Source organism: Lepidochelys kempii, chromosome 5, assembly GCF_965140285.1.
Source record: "Lepidochelys kempii isolate rLepKem1 chromosome 5, rLepKem1.hap1, whole genome shotgun sequence".
NCBI lineage: Eukaryota > Metazoa > Chordata > Testudines > Cheloniidae > Lepidochelys > Lepidochelys kempii.
The window spans coordinates 120,743,347-120,768,126 of record NC_136384.1 but is presented as its reverse complement, the minus strand read 5'-3'; the positions used below and the strand labels follow the sequence as shown (position 1 = coordinate 120,768,126).

Genomic DNA, 24,780 nt, shown 5'->3' with positions numbered 1-24,780 from the left:
CATTTGTGAGTCGGGGAATAGTTTTGGCCAGAAAAAAAGTTTTTTTTCCAGAAGCATTGAAACATTTTGTTTAGAAAATGTGGTCATTTCAGGTTGACATTTGAAACATTTCATTTGATCCAAATACTTTTTTGTTTTTTGTTTTTTTTAAATTTCTTCAAGGAAACCTTCTACACCCCCCCTCTCACCCTCCCCACCCAAATTCTGTTTTCGGCTTGAAACTAACCAAAAAAAAATCAGTGATTCACTCAGCTCTAACCTCTAACACTGTCTCTGCTGTGTCTTGTTAGAGAGGTTCGCTCTTCCATTTTCCTTGTGCTGTTACATCTATGCAGAGGCTTTCCATGTAATGAAGTGAAACAATCTGAAAATGTTCTAGTGACTGGAATCATGATATCAGTGCACCTTTCTCTCTCCCCCCCCCCCCCCCCCCAAATTTCCCTGTCCAGGCCTATCTTTTCAGAATTGCTTGTAGCTGTGCAGCTAATGTGTACCTGGAGGTTCTGCAATTGTAGGGATAGTTATGCATGCGTTTCCTGTGATATACACATTTACCTGTGCAAAACTAGGAGTACAAATACGTGACTGTTTTGCCCTTGCAATTCTAGATATCTGAGCCTCAAGAGTGTATTCTTTTAAGAAAGAACCTGTCCTACATCTGGAGATGCTATCCAGACCTTGTAAAGAGGCTGGGACTCACTGAGCTAATAGTTCTTTTTTTCATCTCTGGCTACTGTGATCCTATTTGCAGTTCTATTTATTATGGTCTAATCCTGCAAGTTCTTGTTTTTTAACTGCTTAGATGATTAAGGTTTGAGATCGTGGCCCATGATGCCTAATAGTAAGAGAGTGAGAGTGTGTGTGCGTAATTACACATTTAACTATTCACACTGTGCTTACTGCAAAAACTGGTGGTGTTTTTTCTGTGTCTTGCTGCACCAAGAATTGGTTTAGAGAGGTGGCCTTGAATTGTCGAAGTAGGGGTTGAGACACAGTAGTGTACCAGATAAGAACACTGTTAATGCTGGTCAATTTCAAGTACAATAACCTTTTCAGTGTTAATTTGAGTAGCTACTTCAGTGCTGTGTTCTTTTCACTTCAGTAACAGTTTAGGATTGGAACCTTCACAGGACCGTGTTTGTTCCTCTGGGGCAGAAGTAACACAGAATGGTGTGTAACATAATAGAAGGAAGAATTATGACCTCTTCTGATCTTGAAGAAAATGTTTAAATCCCCAGCACAGCCACTGTGTTCCATAGGAATTGTCACAAAATGTCTATGAAAAAGGATGTTGCTAAAAACATTTATGGTGGATGCTGTGACTAGATACCTTTCCAAATGTACTTCCATGTTTCCTTGCACCTCCATAATTACTTTTGGCTTAATTGGATCAGATCTAAAGTGAAGATGGTTTAGATATCTGTTTGCATGCATACATAGAAATCCTTTGTTTTTGGCTGCAAATTATTGTTTGCATTATAGTAGAAACTAGAGGTCCCAACCAAGATCAAGACCCACTGTGGCAGATACTGTACAGGCACATACATCTAATTTGTCTGGATCTGTAACTTATAGGGGCAAAACAATTATTTCCTTTTCCAACTGAAGTAAACTTTTTTTATTGTTGAAACAACTATTTAGGTTCATCTTAAGGTTTTTCTTTCATGCAATTGCCTTGGTTTAAAAAGCTTTCTGTTGTGATGGGCTAATGATTTTTATTTATTTTATTTTTTTTTAAGCCTGAAGTCCAAGTACGTCAGGTGGCCGTGAAATTTGCAAGCACAGTGTTCCCGTCAGATCACATTCCTTCCAGATACTTACTGCTTTTAGCTGCAGGAGATCCGTAAGTTTCAGGAGGTGTTAACTTTGCATCTGGGTTAAAATAAATAAATAGATTCAATGCAGTTGTTTGGAAATTGGCCATTGTGTTGCCATTATAATGGCAGACTTGCAGAGACATGTAGCTCTGCCTTATCTTGGCAAACTAGGGAGGAAGAGGAGAAATCAAAATCTTTCAGAGGGTACTTTTGTCTTTTAGTTTAAACCAGAAAAACAATGTGGGGTGAAGGATGGGAAAACACTTTAACTATGGGTAAGGATGGACTGACAATGTCAAAACCTTGAAGTGCTCAAGTTTTGATTTACCAACCCATCATATAATTAAATCAAGCTAAGTAAATCCGTTGCAGCTAGCATGTCTTGCACGGCATTGGGTTAGTGATACCTGGGGAACTGCTGGTTCAGATAAGTACTTTGTGAGAGGACTAGCAATGGGTCAGCTAAGGGCAGGGCATAAAATGGGGGAAAAAGAAGAGGTGAAGAGAGGGAAAACAAAACTTCATGGTGGGGGAGTAGAAAGACTGGAAACTGAAGGCAGTTTGTATAGGTTGGTTAAGATGCTAGCCTGGTAAGCTTGAGAACACTGTGATATGTAAGCCAAGAAAGTCTTTTATCATCCAGTCTCCTTTCTTCCAGAATCAAAAGGCTGTTTATATTCTGTAACCTGGAGCTGGTTCTCTGCAGTGTTTAAAAAAGCTTCTTTCCTTAAAAGCCCTCTCTCTCCCCAAGAAATTCACTTGTTGTTCGTTAAATAACATTCGTTCTGTGCTCGTGTGCAAATGACTTTCCTTTCTCATTTTTCCCCTTGAAAGACGGGAGGAGGTGCATGGAGAAGCCCAGCGTGTACTGAGAATGTTTCCTGGTAAAAATGAAAAGGAAAGTGCTGGTAAACAGATGCCTTCCTTCCCAGAAATGGTCCATTACATTCAAGACAAGGTACATTACCGCAGCACGGGTGATGATGGCAGCATGGCTTGTAATGATTGCAGGCTTTTTTACCTCCAAGGCAGTGGTGTTAGCTGAAGTTCGAGTAAAGAGCAGATTTGAGATTGCAAGAACTTCCCTCTCAGTTGGTCCTAATAGGCACCATTACTGGCCACCTTGGCAAAGAAACTAAAGGTTAAACAGGCCTATGGAAACTGATCCTTTGAAATAACTGCTTTAGGTCAGCGGGGAAAGCTTGAACTGCTGCGGCTTGTGCTGAATTAGTTATGTGCGGAGAGTTCAATGTCCGGGGCCGATCATCCAGCACCTTACACAAGCAGTTACTTCACACACACAATTCTTAAAGGAACAAAGACCATGTATTGTCTGGCCCAGAGAAAGGGAGGAATATATTGTATAGCATGTAAAAGCATTACAATATACGGAGAGAGAAAATGGAACAAATGAAGGAGGTTGCTATTAACTCAAAGGATTAATTACTCATCTTCATACTAACTCAGCAGAAAAATGAAAATGACATTGTGTGAGTCCTACAGTGTGAGATGCCCCAGGGCCTGATGTGACATACTGCTCTAGCAGTTTGTTCCCCTCTGTGTGCACTTAAAGGCGACCTGTACGGATTTAAATAATGGGCTTGTGCCCTTTTTTGCTTTTCTTATGAAGTATAAAGTCTGAAATGACTTGTTTTAAAAGGGTTTTTTTCTGCATATTTTTTTTTCTTCCTTAGGAATATCAGGGATGTCAAATTGGAACTTAACTGCCTTTCTAGCAGGACCTCTGGGAGGTCTCAGGGATGTTCATTGTGACAGCTGATACTTCAATGTCGTAGTCATAGAGTTTAAGGCCAGAAGGGATCACCAGGTCATCTAGTCTGAGCTTCTGTATACCACTGGTTATTAACGCCAGCACGCTAAACCCAACGAATGGAATTAGACAAAAGTATTGTAGCCCACAGGAAACTAATCTATATTATGTGCCCCAGGCAAAGCACGGGAGGGACTGAGATGTGTTAGTGCCCAAGGTCCCTGTAATGGCAGGGAAACAATTGAGATGTATCCAGATAATCCCTGCAAATGACCCGCTGCAGAAGAAGGCAGAAACCCCTAAGGTCACTGCCAGTTCAACCTGGGGGAAATTCCTTCCTGACCCCACAGATGGTGATCCGATCCTGAGCATGTAAGCAAGAACCAGTTAGCCAAGTAGCTGAGAGAGAGAATGCTTGGTGCCACCTCAGAGCCCTGGCCCATCCTGTCCAGTGGCCCATCTCCAACCCTGGCCAACTCTGATGCTTCAGAGGAAGGAGATTAAAATAAATCCGGAATGCATTGAGGGAAAATTCCTTCCTGACCCCCTGCAGGTGACTGGCAGAAGTCCTGAAGCATGAGATTTAGGCACATAAGATAAATTCATGGCTATGAATTTATACACATTTGTTCTTGTATCAGCATTGTCCTTTAACTTAAATAGCTCTTCACTCTCCCTGATGTATTTTTAGAGAGCAGTCATATCCCCTCTCAGCACCGTTTGCTAAGCTAAACAAGCCAAACTCTTCCAGTCTCATCTCATAAGTTAGATCCTTCATTGGCCTTGATCATTCTACTTGCTCTTCTCTGCTCCTGCTCCAGTTTGAATTCATCTTTCTTGAACACGGGTGAACAAAATTGTACCCTGTATTCCAAATGGGTCCTACCAGTGCCTTGTACAATGGCATTAATGCTTCCCTATCCCCACTGGAAATGCCTCTCCTGATACATCCTAGAATCCCGTTTGCCTTGTTCGTAACTGCATCACATTGGTTGCACATAGTCATCCTGTAATTGACCAGTACACCTAGGTCACTCTCCTCCTCTGTCACTTCCAACTGAAGAATTTCTGCTACAAGCTGGTGGTTCATATTAGACACTAAGCACTTTGTGCTATTGAATTTCATCCCATTTCTGTTTCTCCAGTCTTCAAGGTCCTGCTGTATAATATTACGATCTGCCTGTGTATGGATAATACCCCCCAACTTTGTGTCCTCAGCAGATGTCATTGAACTGAGGGGAGATGGTGTTGAATTTCTAGCAAGAACTTCCTTTATCCGGGATAGGAGTCGTTCCGGTTAAATAGGTGTTTTAAAAAAAACCCAGAATTTTCATCAATGTGACTAAAAATCCCTTTCAGTTCACTTTTTTTGTTCTCGTGGCTCTTGTGATGTCACTAGTTCACTCAGGATCGCAGAGTCCTTCAGATTAGACACAACCTGAGTTTCTAGTGTGAAAAACAAACAGGAGAACCCCCTGTCCACACCCCCATCATTATTCAGGTCTGTCTTTAACAGAAGCATCAAGACCAAGTTTTCCCCTTTGCTGAGACACCTTTACGTGTTTGTTTTTCATATGCAAGTGGTGAATAATAAATGTGTGCTGGAGCTGGTCCATGTAAGGAACACTTTACGGCCAGGATCAGTGTGCAAAATGACTTCCCTACGTAAATGAGCTTAACTCTTGTCTTCAAAATCTAGAGAACTAAATTTAAAGGAGGAGTAAGATCCAGTGTTTCGAGAGTCTTGAGTCGTGGACTCTGATCCAAAGTCTTCCACTCATTCGCTCATTTGACTTCAGATGCTTGCTTAAGCTGTCTGTGCCTTGTTAGGGCCCCAATTAAGCAAAGAATTTGAAGACATAATTGACTCCACAATTGTTGAATCCAGGCCTAGAGCCATCGTACATGCTGATAAACTAATATCTGCCTACCTTACTGGGGTTTTGAAAGTAGGGCTGGTTTACTCTTGAAAGATGTTGAATTGTTGGAATTGAAACATTCTGTGGGAATGTGTTGATTTTGATGAGTTTCCCTGGGAAACCAGGCAGGTTTCCTGCTGGTTCCTAAGCTTCCTGGCTTCTTGCCAGCCTGAGCTGGCAGTCTTGGAAGACTTTTTGGAATTTAGTTTGAAATTTTTGAAATTAAATGGTGTTTTTTGAATAATTTGGTTTGAAATTTTGAGGAAGAAAATTCCAGCTCCAGTTGTGAGGCTTAATTAATTATTGTGAAGCACTTTTGAGATCTTCTGGTTAAATGCATTATGCAAATGCACAGTGTTTTGTTTATAATTACATTTGCTGAATGGAAGATAGTGGTACAATTAGTTGCAGCAGAAAATATTATTACTAAGTATATACCATTTACAGTCTGGAGTGTACCCCTGCTAAATCTATGTGTTTGTTATTTAGGCCTCTCACCGAATGAAAACTCCTGCTAAATACATGACCGGAACTGCAGTCCTGCCTTTCAATCCTGCTACATTTGGAGAGGTAATTGTGTCTGTCTCATTGCAATAGCGATGCATTCTTACATGTCGTTATTTAACCTATGGGACACTGGGAGAACAGTGGTGATAGCATGTAAGGCACTAACCTGGGACTCTGGCAATCTGGGTTCAGTTCTTTAAGGAATTCTGGGGACTTTACCTGACTGACTTTGCCACAACCTCCTCCATAATCTTCCTTAAAAAGGGAGATTTGAGTTAGTTCGGTAGTTGGTGTGTCACTGGCAAGGGATGGTTTTCTGAGGAGAATATTTTGACAGTGCCTCCTTGAACACACCTAGCATCCTAACCTCTCAAGAGAAGGCACTGATGGTCTCCCCCAACTGTGGGAAATCAAAGACCGAAGACGCCGCACCCCCAAGACATTGCTCTTATAGCTTGGTAGCAGGTAGGGTGGTCCTGATGTCAATGATGAGCCGTAGACTCCATGAACCAAATTCAGAGGTGATGTGTTACTTACACAATGTGGGCTAAGGGATGCTAAATTGGTGTAACATACATGCTGAGAAAAGATGCAAGTTACACCAGTTTAGAAGCACCTTTTTATTTGACCCATATGACTTAATCCAGCAGTTTTCAAACTTTTTTGAGCTGAGCACACCCTTTGAGTTACAATTTTTGGTTGTCCCCCCGCCCAGAAGACTGACGACTGGGGCGCCTGCTGGATCTGACTCCTGTTTCCCTGTGAAATACCTTAACCCTATCTTGTTCTCTTCTCTGTTTAGATAGTCTTGTACCTGCGAATGTGTCTTGCTCATAGTGCAGGCGTGGTACCAGCCTCTCAGAGCTTAGCTGACATGCAAGACCATGCTCCGGCAATTGGCCGTTATGTCAGGAACCTCCTGTCTGGCAACTTCATATCTTCCTCGTCATCTTCCACTTCCTCAAAAAGTGGAGAAACCAACCCAGTGCAAATCTATATTGGCCTTCTTCAGCAGCTGTTGTCTGGTGTTGGAGGTGAGGAACCATAGGCCATGGTGCTGAGGAAAGAAGAAAAGCTCTTTCTAGAACTTCTGAATGAGCATTGGCTAAGCATACTCAATACCCTGAACTTTGCTTCAGTGACCATAGGTTGTAACGAGAACTAACCCAAACTGTCTTAGGCCAGTTTGTAGTTTAGAGTTGTTCCCTCGCACACAATTGTGAAAGGGATTAAGGAGAGAGAGCGCCACGACATTATCTATTAGATTGGGGTGTCAGAATTTTCAGGCCATTGTCAGTGTTTATTACAGTCTTTGCACACCTGAACAGTTCCCGTGTACAAAGACGCCAACTCTGTGGGTGCTCTGGGGCTCAAGCACCCACTGAAAAAAGTAGAGGGTGCTCATCACCCACAGGGCTGGATTCATCTTTTGTTTGCCCCAGTGCCTGGACTGTGGCCCGGCACCCCGAGGCCCTGCCCTTGCCCCTGCCCCGCCTCTTCCCTCTGAGGCCCCACTCACATGGGAAGGGAGAGGAGCCAACACCCACTGGCAAAAACAAAAGTCCATGCCTGTGCCCTTGTGGAATGACGCTCTTCATCAGATATCTGAGGCAATTTAAAGTTTCATCACAAACTGCTTGTGTACCTTTAAAACAGTTTACTAGAAATACGCATATTTGCCTGTCTGATGTCCATAAGAGAGAGAGTACTCAGAAATAATACGGAAAGTCAGTCATAACTTTATCTGGGATCTTTAAATTTGCATTAAACTGCTTGATGTGGCATCATTTGCCTGTTTTTACTATTAGTTGTAAATAGAAAAAATTGCATTTCATTTTCCTTAACTTGATTCTTTAATTACTCTTTAGGTTTGCCAGTAATGTACTGTCTTCTAGAAGTTGTTTCGGTGTATCCAGAAAAACTAGCAACCAGATTTGCAGACAAAATAGATTGGATAAAGGTACGTTGCACACACGTGGATTTTTTTTCTGTTCACCTTCGCAAAATCTGGCATTTCAAGACCTAATAATTTTCCAGGTAGCTGATTAGCTGATCAGTAATCTTGAGGAGTGAAAGATTCTTTTTTGCAATATTTTTATTTTCTAAGTCTGTTGCGGGTTTAGTTCGCATTGTTCTCTCTCTTTCTCTGCTTCATTACTCTGTGATCTGGTATATGTTTGTTAGATCATAGTTTTAGACGGATGTTACTAAGTGTACATCTACACTGCAGCTGGGAGTGTGCTTCCCTGCGTGGGCTGATAGTCTCGTGGTCGCTCTGCTTGAGCTAACATGGTAAAATTAGCATTGTGGCTGGGGATAGCACTGGTGGTGGCTGGGGATAGCCACTCAAGTGCATACCCAGGGAGCTAGCCCAAGCTGATGCCCATGCTACCCCCAGCTACATGGCTGTTTTTAGTGTGCTAGCACAAGCAGAGGTAGCGTCTGTCTATCTGTCTGTCTACTTGTGCTGGGGAGTGTTTCTCAAAATTGGGCCAGCTGGTAAGCTTAGGGAAGACTAATGACCTACCAGAGTTTGGCAGAAAGCAGCACGTTTATCATACTGATAGCTAAGCTCAAAAGAAGAGTGGGCGGTCACACTTGCATACTCACACTCCCAGGACAGAAACGGCACTGGCGATGTCAGGATCCTTCAAGGTAAGTGTCCTACAGCGCAGCGATGGATGATGTGATGAAGGTCAGTCTTCCCGAGGCACAATGGAATGCAATGTGGCGAACCACTGGCCAGGTGGTCCGGGCAAAGGGCCTTCATGGGAGCTACAAGCTTGTGAGTGCACTCCTGTGCAGATGGCCCCTTCCCCTTTTAAGGACCTGCTCCTCATGGCCCGCAACTAGAGATGACTTGGCTGCGTGTGGTTGGTCACTCTCCACCTCGGGCAGTGTCCATACATTGGGCGTGCGATTGCTGCCTAATCAGAGTCCCAGACACCTTGTCTACCTGGGAGCTCTTCCGATCTTCCAGCTATTCAACCAGCCCATTCATCCCACAAGCATTCCAGGAGGGAGGGGGAAGGGGAAAGCCACTTCACGGGTATTCAAAGAGGGAGAGGAGAAAAAAAAAAGTGTGGGGGGGAACCTCTTGAACATACAGGTTATACAGATCACTGCTGCCCCTACAACAGGGAGCATGTTCCCAGCTGCAGTGTAGACATACCCTATATTCCCTCACATTGGTAGACTCTGAGGGGTATGTCTACACAGCAGTTAAACAGCTATGGCTCGCCTGTGATAGCTGACTCAGGCTTGGGCTACAGGGCTGTTTAACTGCAGTGTAGACATTTATGCTTGCACCGGAGCCCAGGCTCTGGGACCCTCCCCACTGATGGGTTCCAAATCCCAGCCTAAAGCCCAAGCCAGACATCTACACTGCAATTAAACAGCCCCATAGCCAGAGACCTGCAAGCCCAAGTCACCTGACGTGGGCCAGCTGCCGGTGTCTTAGTGCAGTATAGACATACTCTGAGGGCCAGATCTTTCACTTGTATCAATCAGAGCGGTTCCATTCTTTGGTAGTTCACGGGTAGGAGGACTTCCCCATCTAAGAATCTACCAGTGAGAGGAGCTGCTCTGGCAGCTCTCTTGGGGTGGGTGGGTGAAGGGCAGTCTAATATACTGATGTAAGTTTTGAATCAAGCAATATAACTCCATTGGCAGTATTCTGGTGGTGATAAACCTCTTTTTTTTTTTTTTTTTCTGATCATCTCAGGTCACCTGAATCCTTCAGTCTGAAGTGTGTATGTGTGTGTATTTACACACACACACACAATTCGAACTGAAGGGTTCTGGTGACCTGAGAATGTTGTTTAAGTTTATAACCCTACTTTTTGCATTTATCGCTCTCTACACACACAAGCGCGCACGTGTGTGTGTGTGTAGAGTTAAATGCAAAGAGTAAGATTATAAACTTAAAAACACAAGTTAGGAAACAAATGTTTATATTATGTTTGTTATGCTAACACTGCCATAATAACCAGACCTTTTTAACAGTCTAGGTAATAAAAAATACTCCATACAAATAACATGGGTGAATTAATGTTGCTGAGAGAACTGTGACTTTTCCATTTCTTGACTTCTGTGTCTGTTACATTTGCAGCCTTCGCATTAAGTAGGTTTAATCTCTTCAGTTTTTTTCCTTTATCAAGTGAGGAGGAAAGAGCAAACGAAAGGCAAATGTACTCTGTGGCACTATGGAATTGTACAAGACAGGAATTTTGTCTCGTACAATTCCATGGCGTTTTTAGCTCCCCAGGGCTGGGGAACATGAAATTTCTTTTTTAATACCCGATTCGGCAAAGCATTTAAGCATCACGCTAACTGTAAACATGTGAGTAGCCCCCTTGAGGGCAACAGGACTATTCATGCTTAAACCTAAGCACGAGTGCTTTGCTGAACTGGGTCCTAAGCAAGTTACTCAGTGTTGATAATTATATTCCAAGGGTAAAAAGAGGTTAGAGTAAAATTATGGAGTGTAGGTGGGTAGTTGCATCTGAACGGTGGCTAATGTATTAAAGCTAGACCATCAATGAAGTATGTTCCATCTTTGTTGTTTGTTTTTGGTTTTTAAAACGTACAGAGTCTGATGAATACAAACAAGGAAGAGATGCGTGAGCTGGCAGCACTGTTGTATTCTGTAGTGTTGTCTACAATGTCTGGAAATGAACTGAAGTCCTCTGTACAGCAACTGATCAAGACAGCAAAAGACAATCATGTAATTACATTCTCTTTATCCATTTCTTGTATTATTTTTAATTGCAACATTTTAATTGAAGATGTTAATCTTATAGCAGTCCAGAATGTATTACTTAGTGATTTTTTTTTTTTTTAATATGGAAAAGCACCATTGAATTAGTCGGTTACTTGTTGGAGGTAGGAAAAAACGTTGCTATATTTGAGTAGAACAACTTTTCTAAGTAAATACATAATTGAAACTGTACTCAGTCAGTATTTGACATTTCTCCTAAGCACAACCAGGACCGTTAGGAACCATTATTAAGAAGTTTAGTCAGTTAAATAGTCGTCATCATATTGCATGATAATGGGTTGCACCAGCTACCTCAGGCAGTTATAAGTTTTTTTGTTTTTATTGATGAGCAATTAAAGGTAAGCCCAGATTTTAGAAAGTATTTAGCTGGTCACCCATTGCCTTTCCCCTGGCTAAGCCATAGCTCCCTCCCTTCACTGCAGGCCAGTGAAAGCTTTCTCCTACCCAGGAACCTTTGCTAGGTAGGGCATGGTTTTAAGGGTCCACAGCCTTCACCTCCTATGACTGTTATCGCAACTGGATGGGGCTTCCTTCCCTCCCTCTGAGCCCCTTTCCTCCTCTCATTATTCATATCTCTGGAGCTTACCTGAGTTCCTTGACTAATAGGATTGCAAACAATGCGGAATTCAAACCTTCCCTCCCCTCCTTAAAGAAACCAGGCAAATAATTTTCTTGATGCGACTCACCTACTGCAGTCTAAGGAAAGAGTTAGCTCCCTAAGATATGTTTCCCCAAAGAACTAATTTGATTTTAATCCCTACATAGATCTCAGTAATCTGCTATTTTACTAGTACCTTAACACCATGTTCTTTTTGAAGTCAAATGGGACTACTCCCATGTTTAAAGCTAAGCTGAGCCATTAGAAACAAAATAGTCTTTATTTTACTCAGTCTTCTCTTAAAAGAAATACTTTTTGCAAGAACTTTCATTACCTCTTTGAGATCTTCCAGTCCCCCCTAGATCTACTCTTTTTCCCTTCCTTCTTAGAGTAATATGTTGAGGATCAAACAAAAACATTAAAAAAAAAAAGAAGAAAAAGCAATTCTGTTTGCTTCTTTTAAATCTTGAAGCCTTATTCCTGCAGAGTATCCTTTCAAATGAATCCAGACTACTGGATAAACACATTAACTAATTAACTAGACATTTCTAATTCAAAGATCAACACTGAAATAATTAATGTTCTTGCTTTAACCTCATCTAGAACGACTGGACCAGATTGTGTACTCACTTGTGAATTCTGAGTAACTGAATTGAAGGGATTTTATCTGGAGTACGCAAGAGCAGAACTTGTCTCCTTGTTTCAGTCTCTTGTGTGTGTAAACTGGGGAAGACAGCACTGCTCACATGCAGAAGGATATATTTATAAACTAAAGGATTACAGATGGCTTTTTTTCTCCTGGTAACTTGAGGGCGAGGCTTTCAAAAAATCCTAAGCAATTTAGGAGCAGAGTGACCTTCTGTGGGTCTTCTGCTCCTAAATCCCTTAGCTATTGAAAATCTCCCCTGGAAGCCTAAATTGTGCAGAAAACATTGACAGTATCGACAACCTATGGAGAGCCCCATAGGCTTGGCAATAGCTCAGAATTTTCGTGCTGTACCTTTCCAGCGGGCCTACCTATACATCTGTCTTTTCATGTACGCTTTATGTAAAACACATGATTGTGTCTATGTAGATTTCCTACCATGTTGGTATTGTCTGTAGAACCCGGAAATCCAACATGGATCCTTGTTGGCTTTGGGATTCACTGTAGGAAGGTACCTGGCCAAAAGGAAAACCAGGATGATGGAGATGCGTGACATTGAAGAGCCAAATATTGTTGTCATGCCAGAACAAGACCAGCTCATAAAGACCACAACAGAAACAATAGGTAATTTTGCTCTTGGCTATTATATTGCACCTTGGCACTGTTGGTTCTTGACATGAGAATTTATGTAAGCATAGTTTCCAGTCACAACTGGTTCAGGATGTGTCTCAGGTTGGCTGCATCTACTGATAGTGGCCTTGATGCTGAATAACACCTGTCTGATGGATTTGCCGGTCTTTAAGAATGTCTCCATCACTGTTGTCTGATCAGATGTAAACAATGTTCACTACTCCAATATTAATTAAGAAATAGACTCCCATGTGAGAGACGAGCAGATGCACACAGATGTACCTTTGTGGTATATTCTTCTCTCATTTAAATTGGTTTTACTCCATTGTAACTCTGACTTCATTCCTGATTCTCTCTGTTATACAGGAGAGCAAAACCTGGCCTCTTGTTTAAAAAAAAAAAAAAAAAAATTGTACTTCTGACTGCATTCAGGTTGTAGGGACAAAAACCAAGTCATCCTGTTGGTTCTCTGTAGGTTCCTTTTTGGACAGCACCTCTCCGCTTCTGGCAGTTGCTGCTTGTACAGCACTGGGGGAAATTGGCAGGAACGGCCCCTTGCCAATTCCCAGCGAAGGCACCGGGTTTACAAAGCTGCATCTTGTTGAAAGTTTATTGACCAGAATCCCTTCTGGCAAGGAAACAAATAAGGTAAGATTTGTTGGTTTGTTAATTTTGTTTCTGGCATATTTTCTCTCCGTATTTGTTCTTGTTTGTTTCGGGTTAAACTGAGGCTAACGTGATTACCTATCAAGCTAAGAGAGACATCACCCTTACAGCCTTGGTGATGACATTTTCAAAAAGCACTCAGCCTTGGTTTAACTCTGATCCCACTAAAGTCAATAGGAGTTTTACCCTTGGCTTCAGTGTAGGAGAGTTAGGCCAAAGGCTGTTAGAAAATCCCTTGAATAAATAATAATATTTGTTGTGGTTTTTATCTTCTTGGGATGAAACTAAGAAAATAGGATATTGTGGCTGAAAATCAGGAAGAACTTCCCAAACAGTACTGCGTGAAAGGGACTAGGCCCTGGACTGGACCCCAAATGGAATGAGGGGAAACGCCACCACTTGAGACATTTTCCAGTGGGTTTTTTGTCCAGCTCGTGCTGCGCTGTAGGGAAAAGTTATGCACTGGCAGGAGGATGTATTGCATGACCTAGTAGGTTTTCCCCATCTCTGATTTCTAGGAATCTATGACCGCTGGTAATTAAACTCAGTGGGAAGGTGTGAAAGAGTAATAATAAAAGCTCTGGGTTTCAAATTAGGAGGCATCTATGTTGAAAAAGTGCCTGCTGGGTTTATGAGTAAAATCTTGTGATTCTGTTTTTAAGATGAAAGAGCGAGCAATACAAACGCTGGGTTACTTTCCAGTGGGAGATGGAGACTTTCCCCACCAGAAACTACTGCTGCAAGGACTAATGGATTCTGTGGAGGTAAGGCAGTAACATTATCCCTTACACTTCAGTGAGTGTTCCAATTTGTATTAGCCTTCTGAATACTTTGGGCCACATTTACAAAGGGAAAAGGGAGCTGCTCTTTGAAGTGACTCATTCCATTTTTCAGATCTGTTCTTTCTGTTTGCAAAGCAGGCTGGTAGAGGGTGAGGAGAAGTTTTGTGCATGTAAAACCTGTGGCCTCAGTTTTAGCTCCCAGTCTTGTGCCCACTTACATACATATTGTCCATGGGATTGCTTATGTCTGTAAAATTAAGCACAGGTGTAAGTGCTTGTGTTAACGGGCCCTTTTAGAGACCACTTCTGAAAATCTGGTCTTTTAAAATGTACTAAATATACACATTGAATGTCAAAATATCTTGGTCCTGTGACAAATTTTAAACAAAGGACAGAAATTGTATTGGAAAGACGTTGAGTGGTGTAGCTCGGTTAAATTAATCATTTTAGAAAAAATCAGCAATATTTTTTTTTTGTTAATCGCGGAACTCTGCTCTATGTTGGAAATGTATTTTGTTCCATCCTGTACAGTATTTCAGAGTTGCTAATTTACTGAATGAGATGCTGGAAGGAAGAATGAAAAACTCCTTCCACATTAGGGTAGTGTTCTACATTTGCAGGTTGGCTTTCCCTTTCTCAGTTGATCATGATCGCATTTAGCAAATTCAGAGGTGACTAGTGAATATCAGATCTGGTGCTGTGGCCAAGCCCTGTAATATGACATGATCATAAAAGCAACAAAAATGACATTTGTATCTTCAAAGTGGGTCTTTCAAAAGGCCGCACTTCTCTTCCTAGAACTTCTCAGAGGACTGGAGAGCTTCCTGTATAAAATGTTTATTTGAGCACAAGGATTTATCTGAGCTTGCAGGAAACTAATTTTGAGGGACTGATTCTGCTAAGAACTGAGACGCTGTTGCTCTAATTGAAGTCAGTGGGAACTGTAGGTGCTCAGCAGCTTTGAAAATTAGGCCTTAGGGCTACAGGTAATAGTAAAAAATTATGTATATATAAATTAAACTAGTAGCAAAGTTCAGTGCCTGCGCTGCTCCTGATGCAGGTAAAAGGAATAGAGAGGAAGTGGTAGAGGGACACAGAACAAAGCTAAATCTTACTTGCATGTCCCTTGTGAGGGGAAAAGAATTTCTTTCCATCTCTTGAAGTTAGAATGTGCTGCTCAGCTTTTCAGTGTGTCTGGGTAGAACATTTAACAGCAGTTTGTTTCCTGAAGTGGTGGGTAGGGGAATCTTTTATTTTACTTCTGCCTAGTACAATAAAACCTCAGTGTTTCACAGGAATGACTGAGAGCTGAATGAAGGGAATAAACCTTTTGTTGTTCAGTCAAGGACGCTGCATCACCTTTGTTCTCTGGTTTGGACAAACGCAGAACAGTTGTAATGACTTCCAGGAATACTTTATAGCAGGCTGTCAAATAGTCCATAAAGCATTTTGTAAAAGTAAAGGCCTGAGGTTTTCAAAGTTGCCCTGCGGGTTTGTACCCTGAATTGCCATCAATTTTAACGGTGGCTGAGCATCCAAACTAGGGAGCTTTGAAAATCCCTGCAAAATGTCACTTGACTGTGCCGCTCTACTTGGAACTGGAGTGAGAATTGTTGGGGTCAGTCAGTAACAAGGTGATTATTTAGCAAGGACCTATTGTATTTTTCAGGCCAAGCAAATAGAACTTCAGTTCACCGTTGGTGAAGCCATTACCAGTGCTGCAATAGGAACCAGCTCAGTGGCTGCCCGTGATGCTTGGATGGTCACCGAGGAAGAGTATACTCCTCCTGCAGGTATACATTGTTGATGTGGGAGATTTGGAGGTGGAATGAAGAACCTGAGGGCCCTGTCCTGCATGGAGCTGAGCACTTCTGGGACACTGATTCTAATTAATGGGAGTTAGAGGCTCTTAGCAGTTCCCAGGTGGTGCTCAGTACCTTGCAGGTTTGGTCCCTTCACCAATCAGTTTGCCTGTTTTTTACTATTTAGTGCCCCCCCCCCCCCGTTTGACCAATCTGAAAAATATCGAGAGACAATAAAAAGATTTTCGAAGTGTGTGCTGTTTAAATCGGCTTCTTACTAATATACAATTAACTGCCTTTTGCTTTGATCATTTATTATGCTCTCCCATGCTCATTTCATATCTAATATGTGTAAGTCCTTTAAAACAGTTAGAGCCAAATTTCCCAAAGCAGACTTTAAAACGGAATCTTCGGTTTTTCTTGCCAGAGGTTTTGTACACAAACGCTTGGATTGCTATGAACAAACTGCATTTGTGTGTGCATGGACTTGGATATCTACCCGATTTTATGCACCCAGGTGCACATTTTGTTTGCTAGTCGTATTTTTGGATATGGACGAAAGTGAGCATGAAAAATGCTGCCTACAAAAACCATAGGTTCAATCTTAGGCCCCATTCCTGCAAACGCTCACAGTCATGCTTAACTTTATAGGCATGAGTAGTCCTGTTGATCTCAATTGTGCCTAGTGTTAAGCACATGTATATGTGTTTGCAGGATCAGGTAGAAGCTAGCTTGAGTCTCTCTTGGGAATTTGGTACTCAGAAAACCCTAAAACGTTCAGTCATAGTCTGCACCATTCCTATTAGTCCAAGGACTGTTGTGGGTTTTTCAAACCTGTACCAGATGTTCAGAGTCTTGGCCAAGGATATTTTAAGACTGGCCAAGAGGTGCCTATTCAACACTCCTTACTCATTCAAAACTCCCATTGACTCCCTCAGGGCTTTTCCTGAGTAAGCAGTTTGACGGTGAAGGGTGAGTGCTTGCACCACAGTGAAGAGCTATCAATGAGTTGATTGACTGCATTAAGTGACAATAAGCATGTGTGTGTTTCAGTGTCGATGTAATGGTCCTTATCTCCTTCCATCCAAACAGACGTGAAAGTGAATGACGTGGTCCCTTGGGTTTTGGACCTCGTTTTGAATAAGCACATTGTCAGCCCTAACCCCCACGTCAGGCAGGCAGCCTGCATCTGGCTTTTGTCGCTGGTGAAGAAGCTGAATACGCACAAAGAAATTAAGGTGAAAACCTGCCTCTGCCTTGCTTTGCTGCCTTCTTTCTCTCTCCTCGCCGCTCTTGCCTCTTTCCTTCCTTATGGACTTGCTGAGATCTTCATGTGACCCCTGCATGACCCATGGGATGACACTGCTCCTACAGCCTTAATAGGCTTCTTAACTTCCACTGAAGTCAGTGTGGGTTTTGTTTCCATAAGGACTGCAGGATACGGCCCCAAAGACATGTTCCCTTAGGCGAAGGGGGTTGGTGTCACTGGCATTTTAAAGGATTTCTCTTTGCAGAACGCTAAATCTCTAAGAATAAATCAGGTTTGGATTTTCCAGACTACTTGGAACCACAGGGTCAGTTCTGCCCTGCAAAGGCAGATAGGCTGATACTGTGTTTGGGATCTTTTGGATGGGACCTTAAAACTGAGGGCCTATCCACTCTGTATGACCACTAAAGATCCCCTGGTCCTCTGCCTAAGTACAGGAGTTTACCCCAGTGGTTTTGGCCAAAATTTCCTCTCCCCACCACTCTGATGCAATAGGCAATGATGATCCAGTTGGCTGCCACCTTCCAACCCAAGGTGGATGAATTTCAGCAGCAGTGTGCCTGTACATAGTTGACAAAATGCTTTGGGATGAAAGATGCTACATAGGTTTAAACTATTACTAAATTTTAAACTCGCACAGTTGCCCCACATCAGGTTATTTTTGCAGAGTTCTCATCTAAATAATGGGTCTTCAAGGAGGCAGTATGATCTTCTGATGAGGACAGGGGCTAGGAGTTTGGAGATATGGGTTCTCTTTCTGACTTACTCAGTTTGTAGCCTTGGACAAGTTACTTGACACTCCCCCTCTCCCTGCCCCCCGCAAAAAATCCTTTCTTTCCCCATCTGAAAAAAGGGAGTAACACTTACGTTACTTAGTAAATTGCTTTGAGGTTGGAGGCAAGATGTTGGATGAATGCAAAGTATTATAATTATTATAATCTCAGAACTTCAGATGGCCTGTTTCTAATTTCTCAGGAAATGAGTGCAGTTCTTGTAATGTCTTTTGAACTACGATTGTGACAGCAGTAAAATAGTCTGAATGTTTCTGCTAGACCCTGTTAGATGAAATTGAATGGAGGTAAAAACCCAGAATAATAAAAGACATGTTCTTCTTTCATCTTTCAGTCTCATCTCAAGGAGATTCAAAGTGCATTTGTTTCAGTTCTGTCTGATAATGATGGTAAGTAATACCATATCTATGTGCTTTGTCTTTGAACAAACAGTTTCTTAACAGAGGGGAGAGAATTTTTGCTATTCAGTGTAGTTACATAAAACCATTTAAACCTTTATTGTTCAGCCCTGCGAGACGTTTGTAGAAATATAATTTTTACTGGAAAATGGACACATTTGCATGCTGTTGTTCGCAGAAATGTCAAATGAAACATTTCTCTCTCCCTTAACCTGTTTGCATCAACATTTCCATTGGAAGGCAGGCTTTCCCCATCTCCTGGGATTATAGTGTCGTGGAGACCAATGGGGCTCCCCTGTTTGGTTTGTGTACCAGGGCTCCAACCCTGCAGTTGGATCCGCATGGGCAAGACCTTTGGCTGTGCCCCATTTAAATCCTTACGGGGTCCACCTGCATAGGTCCAGTTGAAGAAATGGTGCCTAGGGGGCTAAACAAAAGCCCAAAGAAATCAGTAGGGGGAGTCTTTCTGTTCATTTCCCTGGGCTTTGGCTTAGGCCCCAGCACCTTTGATGTCATTTAACTATGTCATAGATCGCATTTTTTTAGCTCCTATTTTAATTCTGTCTTCATTGGTATTTTTCTTACTACTTACACACTTGGCTTTTATTGTATGAAATCTGTTGCAGAACTTAGCCAAGATGTTGCTTCAAAAGGCCTTGGGCTAGTGTATGAACTAGGTAGTGAACAAGATCAACAGGAGCTGGTCACCACACTTGTTGATACGCTTATGACTGGGAAAAGGTATGGTGAGCACAGAACTTGCAGTGTGTGTAACCACTTTGAAAGTAAGTGTGTGTGTGTGTGTGTGTGAGAGAGAGAGACCTGTGGAGAGAGGTTTCTTAGGATTTGAATGGTGGAAGTCAACTTTCACCTACTCCCCATGTTTCTGACAGTGTGATAACTAAGTACAACAAACTCTAGCCTATTGAGCTGTGTTGAATGGTTGAAATGTTAAAAAGGTGTTTTGGGGTTTGCCTTGTGGGTCAAATGCATCTTGTGCTGATCAAGTTTTAACGAAGAACTATTTCTTTTTTGTGCAAGAGAGTCCAATGTCCTTTCTGCTTTGGGTTATTTACAGTCCCAGCAGCTCTCTGCAGGGGAGTTCCCTTGCTTGCTTGGTGCTACGAATAATGGCTGGAAATTAAATTTTGCTGTTATATTTCTAATATTTTTGATATTTTAAAAAATGTTTGATTATAGCTAAAATGACCACATAGCAAGCATTGATGGTTCTGCGGTAGAGTGGATAGCTCTCCTGTTGAGAGGAGGAAGCAGTTAGGTTGGACAAAGGTTAGAAAAACTCCCACAGAAATCAATGGGAGTGTTGCCACTAACTTCAGAGGACCATAAATTAGGAGAGTGGGGCAATATAGGGAAAATTCCAGTGGTAGCTGGGACTAAGAGGCAGATGAAAATTGTATTTTGCCCTTTGGAATGGGATAGAGACCTTGTCTAAATATGTGTTTGGATCCTTGGCCCCAGTGAATGGGAACAGATACAGTTAAAAGTAAAAAGCAGCCGTTTATATACGTTGCATCTTTTAACTTGGACTTGAACAGTAAGACCCTGACCTTTCAAAGACTTAAACAGGTGTGTAATGTTCTGCCTCGCTGGAGTCAGCGGGACTCCTTGCAGTGTATGAGGTTAAGCATGCACAGAAGTCTGCATGATTGGGACCCAAAGAAGAAGAATTTACCAGGCAAATACAGCAAAACAAATTCATTGGTATTCAAATGTACAGCATGTGAATGATAGCCTGTTCCCGGACAGTGCACGGAAAAGGTAATGCTGGGTCTGTTTTACCACCAGGGTCAAACACGAAGTGACTGGAGAAACAGTGGTGTTCCAGGGAGCCCTTGGCAAAACCCCAGATGGGTAGGTTTAGTGATGACTTTTCCATGAGACGGGTGCAATTCTGCGCCGAACTGCTGTTACAGAGCTATATACTCCTCTTGTAAATGCTCCCTTCCTGGGATTTTATTTGTCTAGAATTTTGATTGTGTTACTCTTGTTGCCTCTCTAATGGTTACTGTAGCTCTTTCTCTGCAGTACTGATTGGACACATGTTTATATCTAAGCTGAATTACTTACTAAATTCTGCTCCAGGGTATGACTTGATTCAGTGGGAGGTATAGCGCTGTCTGTGACTGAAAAGCTACACTAATTTTTCCTTTCTGCCTTCCCAAGTCAGGGTCTCTCTACCTACAAGGAGCTTTGTTCACTGGCTAGTGACCTCAGCCAACCAGACCTGGTGTACAAATTCATGAATCTGGCCAACCACCATGCCATGTGGAACTCGCGCAAGGTAACTTGATACAACAATGCAAATACCTATGTGAGTTGTAAACCCCCCCGCCCAAAAAAAAACCCACCAAAAAAACAATAATTGCATTATTCCTCTTCTAACAATTGGTGTGCAATTTCTGGCCATAGATACTGTGTTCTAGTGTGACTCTACCAGCATGTGAAGTGGTGAATTACAGATTTCTTCAAATTATTGCAACAAATCTTAATACTATTTGTATTGCTTGAATCCACATCCCACTGTGTAATTAATTATAGTTGTTGTTATTTATTATTTGTACTGTGGTAACAAATAGGGGCTGGGGCCCAGTGTGGTAGCTTCTGTACAAATATTTAACAAGAAGAGCTCAAATCCTAAATTTAAGGCAAAAAACAGGTGGATTTGACAAAAAGGAAGTGGAGCACAAGGTAGCAGTGAGACGACTGTGATAAGCACTGGTCACAGCACACCAGCTGTTTTAATCACTGTCCTTGAAATAATGCTCTTAATTTTATTTACCAAAAGATCAACTACTCACATTCTTCAGCCATTATACCCTTTATCAAAGCCAAAATGTGACTTGTCATGCTTCCTGAAGTCAAATAACCATAATTCCTATTCATTCTAACTAATTTAAAAAAATATTTTTGTTTATTTTAACATTTTTAAATTAAGATTTTATTAATGTGATATCCTTTTTCGTTAGCCCATTTGAAATACAAAATAAGCTGTTTTAATAACCAAGCAGGCAGTGCTCCTGTATGCTTCAAATACCCTGTCTGCTCTGCACAGGTTCACCACTTGCTCCCTTACTATGATTTGGCTTTATTGGAAACTCCACTTTAAGCAGACCGTAAGCCTCTGCCTAAGCTTTCTTCCAAAGCTTGACTAGTCACGGTGTTTCCTGCAGGACCTCCCTATCTCTGGCCTTCGATTCCTATAACCAGAGGTTCACACCTTTCTCTTGTAGCCTGGTGGAGTTAACAAGCTGCACCTGCTGTAATGAGTCAGCAGAATTTACACAGCAACTTTATGCTGGATTCTAATGTCTGCTAACAGAAGAGCACTCCATCCTCAGTGGGGTTGTAGATTCTGCCACCCTGTTACAGTAGCCTTATGATTTGCCACTGATCTTAGATCCCTGCCACAGTAGGGGAAATGAAGATGGAGTTTCTTTGTATTTACTTGCCATGCTTTTTAAAAAAAATTGTGACACAAGATTCTCTCTGTAGCTAAATGCCAGCTATGATACATTACGGACTGTAGCAATGCTAACAATCGTCACTGTGGGCTAGACTCTGAACCTCTTACTTCAGCTGCTGAGCCGTTACTTTGCTTGGTTACACTGATGTTACTGGGACTACTTGGGTGAATAGGTACACGTCAGCCTAGGGGTTGACAGTCCCGCTTTCCGACTGCAGTAGGGCTGATGAAGCAGTGCCATCTGAGTTCCTCTAAACCCTGATGAATACAAAGCAGTAATCCCAAGTATCTTAAAGAAATGCAGAGAAGTGCTTGCTCGCTCGCGCGCTCTCTCTCTCCTTATAACCTGAGATTTTTTTTTAAAATTTTTTTTAAAGTCCCTGTTTTTATAAATGCAACACAGTGTGTGTGCAGGGAAAACTCCGACCTGGCCAATCCTTTTGGGAACACGTTTTCTTTGGAAAATCTGCTGCTTATTGTAATGCTCACTACTGCACAGATGTATACCCCCCTCACTCACCATCTCTAGATCAGAGGGCTGAGGAGGTGCCTCAAAATGAAGAAGAGTGAGGGAGAGAGAATATGTGATATGTCATTAAGTTATCCTCCCTTCGCTGCACATACACTGCATTACCTGTTGGGAGGCTGACTGTGTGGCTCAAAGCTGTGGGATTGGTCCTTAAAGTCAATATTTGGCTTCACTTTTATACTAACCAGATAACATAGGGAACGTAACTGAGCAATGACAAATCAGGGGTGCAACAGGGATCTGATCCTACATTGCTTATCTTTGTGGAAGCTTTGCCATTGACTTCAGTGGGCTCAGGATTGGGCCCTAAACAAGTAATATAGATGCACTTGTCCGCTGAAATGAATCAAATACATCCATTCTTCCTCCTTTTAGGGAGCAGCGTTCGGTTTCAACGTGATCGCTACGAAGGCTGGCGAGCAGCTAGCTCCGTTTTTGCCCCAGCTGGTCCCCCGTCTCTATCGTTACCAGTTTGATCCCAACATGGGTATTCGACAGGCTATGACCAGCATTTGGAATGCGCTTGTCACCGACAAATCTGCGGTGAGTGAGCATGAGTTCTCGTGTCCCATTTGGGTCTGTAGGGTGTTGGAGTGCAAAGCTACGTGCTTGAGCATCTCAACGGGATTCTCGGCAAGAAGTAGCTGAGGAGCATTTTGTGAAAGGCACTGATGATCTGTGCTGTATGAGGAGGAGGAAACCCGTCACTGTGTAGAGTAGGTCCTAAAATAGCCAAGTAGAACTGGGGATGTGGAATTTATTGGGAGAAATGGAAGATGCACAGATGTCTCCACACTCCCTGTTATGCATGGAAGGACCTTCCTGAGCTCATCTGCAAGGGCCACGTTCAAGCTCTGATGCCTCATAAAGAAGGGGGTTGCAGCACTTCCTGCCTTTCTTATGAGAAGCCCCTAGGGGCCCCTGCTGCTTTGTGAGGGTACAGTTCACCCATCAGTGGCTGAAGAGGGCTCTGGGGTTGTGGCAGCCAAAGATCAGCTGATCAGCTTCCCTGAAGTGGCGAGGAGGTGGCTCATTGGAAGAGGCAGATGCTGACTCAGTGGAAGAAGCTGTCCCCAAGCTACAGGAGGTAGGAGAGCTCAGTACTAGGCTCCTGAAACTCTGGAATAGATTAGTGAGTTTTCTTAGCCCCAATCCTATCTCTCCCCATAAGAAACTCCATAAGCAGATTCAGAGGCTCTAGAGACCTGTTTATTTCTGCTTCCAAACCTCTCCATAACAAAAGGGCTGGAGGGCTCTAGCCTTTCCCTCCTCCACATGGCTAATGTGGCTCCCCTCAGCCTTGGGCTCTGAACCAGCAGAGGGGAAGTCCCTTCCAAACTGGAACAAGAGAGCCAGCCCGAGCAGAACAGGCTCATGCAAAGTCAGCTCTGACCTTTCCCAGTTGATCAGGATTTGCTGTACTTTGGCTGGTATCTCTGGGGGCACTGTCTCTCGTCCACAAAGACCTTTCTTAGAAAGGTGGAAAATCTTGGCAGGTACTAGCTAAAGACCTGGACTTTTGCTTGCTACGGTCCCAATCATGCAGTCACACCCGTGTATGTGGATCCAGTTCCAAGGTCAGAGCCTTGGTGGGAAGCTGCAGGCTCCTCCTTGTCTATGATTTTTTCTTTTCTTCCACCAGGTTGATAAATACATGAAGGAGATTCTGGATGATCTGCTCAACAATCTGACCAGCAACATGTGGAGGATCAGAGAATCCAGGTATAGTTGAACAGTGACCTCTTCCTCTTTAAACAAAACTGCCAGCAAGTCTTTAGAAATTTTAGTGGATTTAGAAAGGAGAAGGGCCGAGGGGTGGGGAGGAGGAAGGAGGCAGAACGGAACCCACCACCAGAATAGAGTCGTGCTGCGGTAGGATGTACCGCAACGCCTTGTGTTTCAGTGTTGGATCCCATTCAGCCCTGCTGCGATACTGGCCTAAAGGCTCTGAAGAAAAGGGTCTTCTGATTGCAAAGTTCTTGGGGGTCCCAGAGCCTGAAAAGTTTCAGGGTATGTCTACTCTGCAAACTAAAACCTGCAGCAGTGAGGCTCAGAACTGGGGTCAGCTGACTCGGGCTTGTGCTGCAGGGCTAAAAACAGCCATGTACATGCTCTGGCTGGAGCCCAGGCTCTGAAACATGGTGAGCGGGGAGCAACTCCGAGCCCAGGCTCCAGCCCAAGCAGAAATGTCTGCACTGCTTTTTTTAGCTCCGTAGCATGAGCCCGAGTCGGTTGACCTGGGCTCTGAGGCACACTCTGTGTGTGGTGTGCTTGGTTGGGTTTTGGGAGGGGTTTTGAAGTGTGGATGTATCCTGTGTCATGGTCAGAGTCTATGGACAATCCATTTATCAGTGTGTAGTATAAGGACTTGGTGATAGGAGGGTGCAGTT

General features: G+C 42.8%; 1 protein-coding gene across 7 annotated transcripts in view; it reads left to right on the top strand.

The window, feature by feature from the left end:
- ECPAS (Ecm29 proteasome adaptor and scaffold) overlaps nucleotides 1-24,780 on the top strand; it is an 89,854-nt gene that overhangs the window by 34,996 nt on the left and 30,078 nt on the right. For all 7 annotated transcript variants that reach the window (XM_073345601.2, XM_073345606.2, XM_073345603.2 and 4 more), the window contains 17 exons: nucleotides 1,740-1,843; nucleotides 2,652-2,775; nucleotides 5,997-6,077; nucleotides 6,817-7,048; nucleotides 7,883-7,974; nucleotides 10,606-10,740; nucleotides 12,497-12,662; nucleotides 13,144-13,316; nucleotides 13,997-14,098; nucleotides 15,786-15,909; nucleotides 17,011-17,156; nucleotides 18,311-18,365; nucleotides 19,001-19,115; nucleotides 20,184-20,249; nucleotides 20,562-20,679; nucleotides 22,766-22,933; nucleotides 24,033-24,112. In XM_073345601.2, coding sequence (XP_073201702.1) covers nucleotides 1,740-1,843; nucleotides 2,652-2,775; nucleotides 5,997-6,077; nucleotides 6,817-7,048; nucleotides 7,883-7,974; nucleotides 10,606-10,740; nucleotides 12,497-12,662; nucleotides 13,144-13,316; nucleotides 13,997-14,098; nucleotides 15,786-15,909; nucleotides 17,011-17,156; nucleotides 18,311-18,365; nucleotides 19,001-19,115; nucleotides 20,184-20,249; nucleotides 20,562-20,679; nucleotides 22,766-22,933; nucleotides 24,033-24,112 — 2,081 coding nt within the window. The remainder of the gene's footprint in view (nucleotides 1-1,739; nucleotides 1,844-2,651; nucleotides 2,776-5,996; nucleotides 6,078-6,816; nucleotides 7,049-7,882; nucleotides 7,975-10,605; nucleotides 10,741-12,496; nucleotides 12,663-13,143; nucleotides 13,317-13,996; nucleotides 14,099-15,785; nucleotides 15,910-17,010; nucleotides 17,157-18,310; nucleotides 18,366-19,000; nucleotides 19,116-20,183; nucleotides 20,250-20,561; nucleotides 20,680-22,765; nucleotides 22,934-24,032; nucleotides 24,113-24,780) is intronic.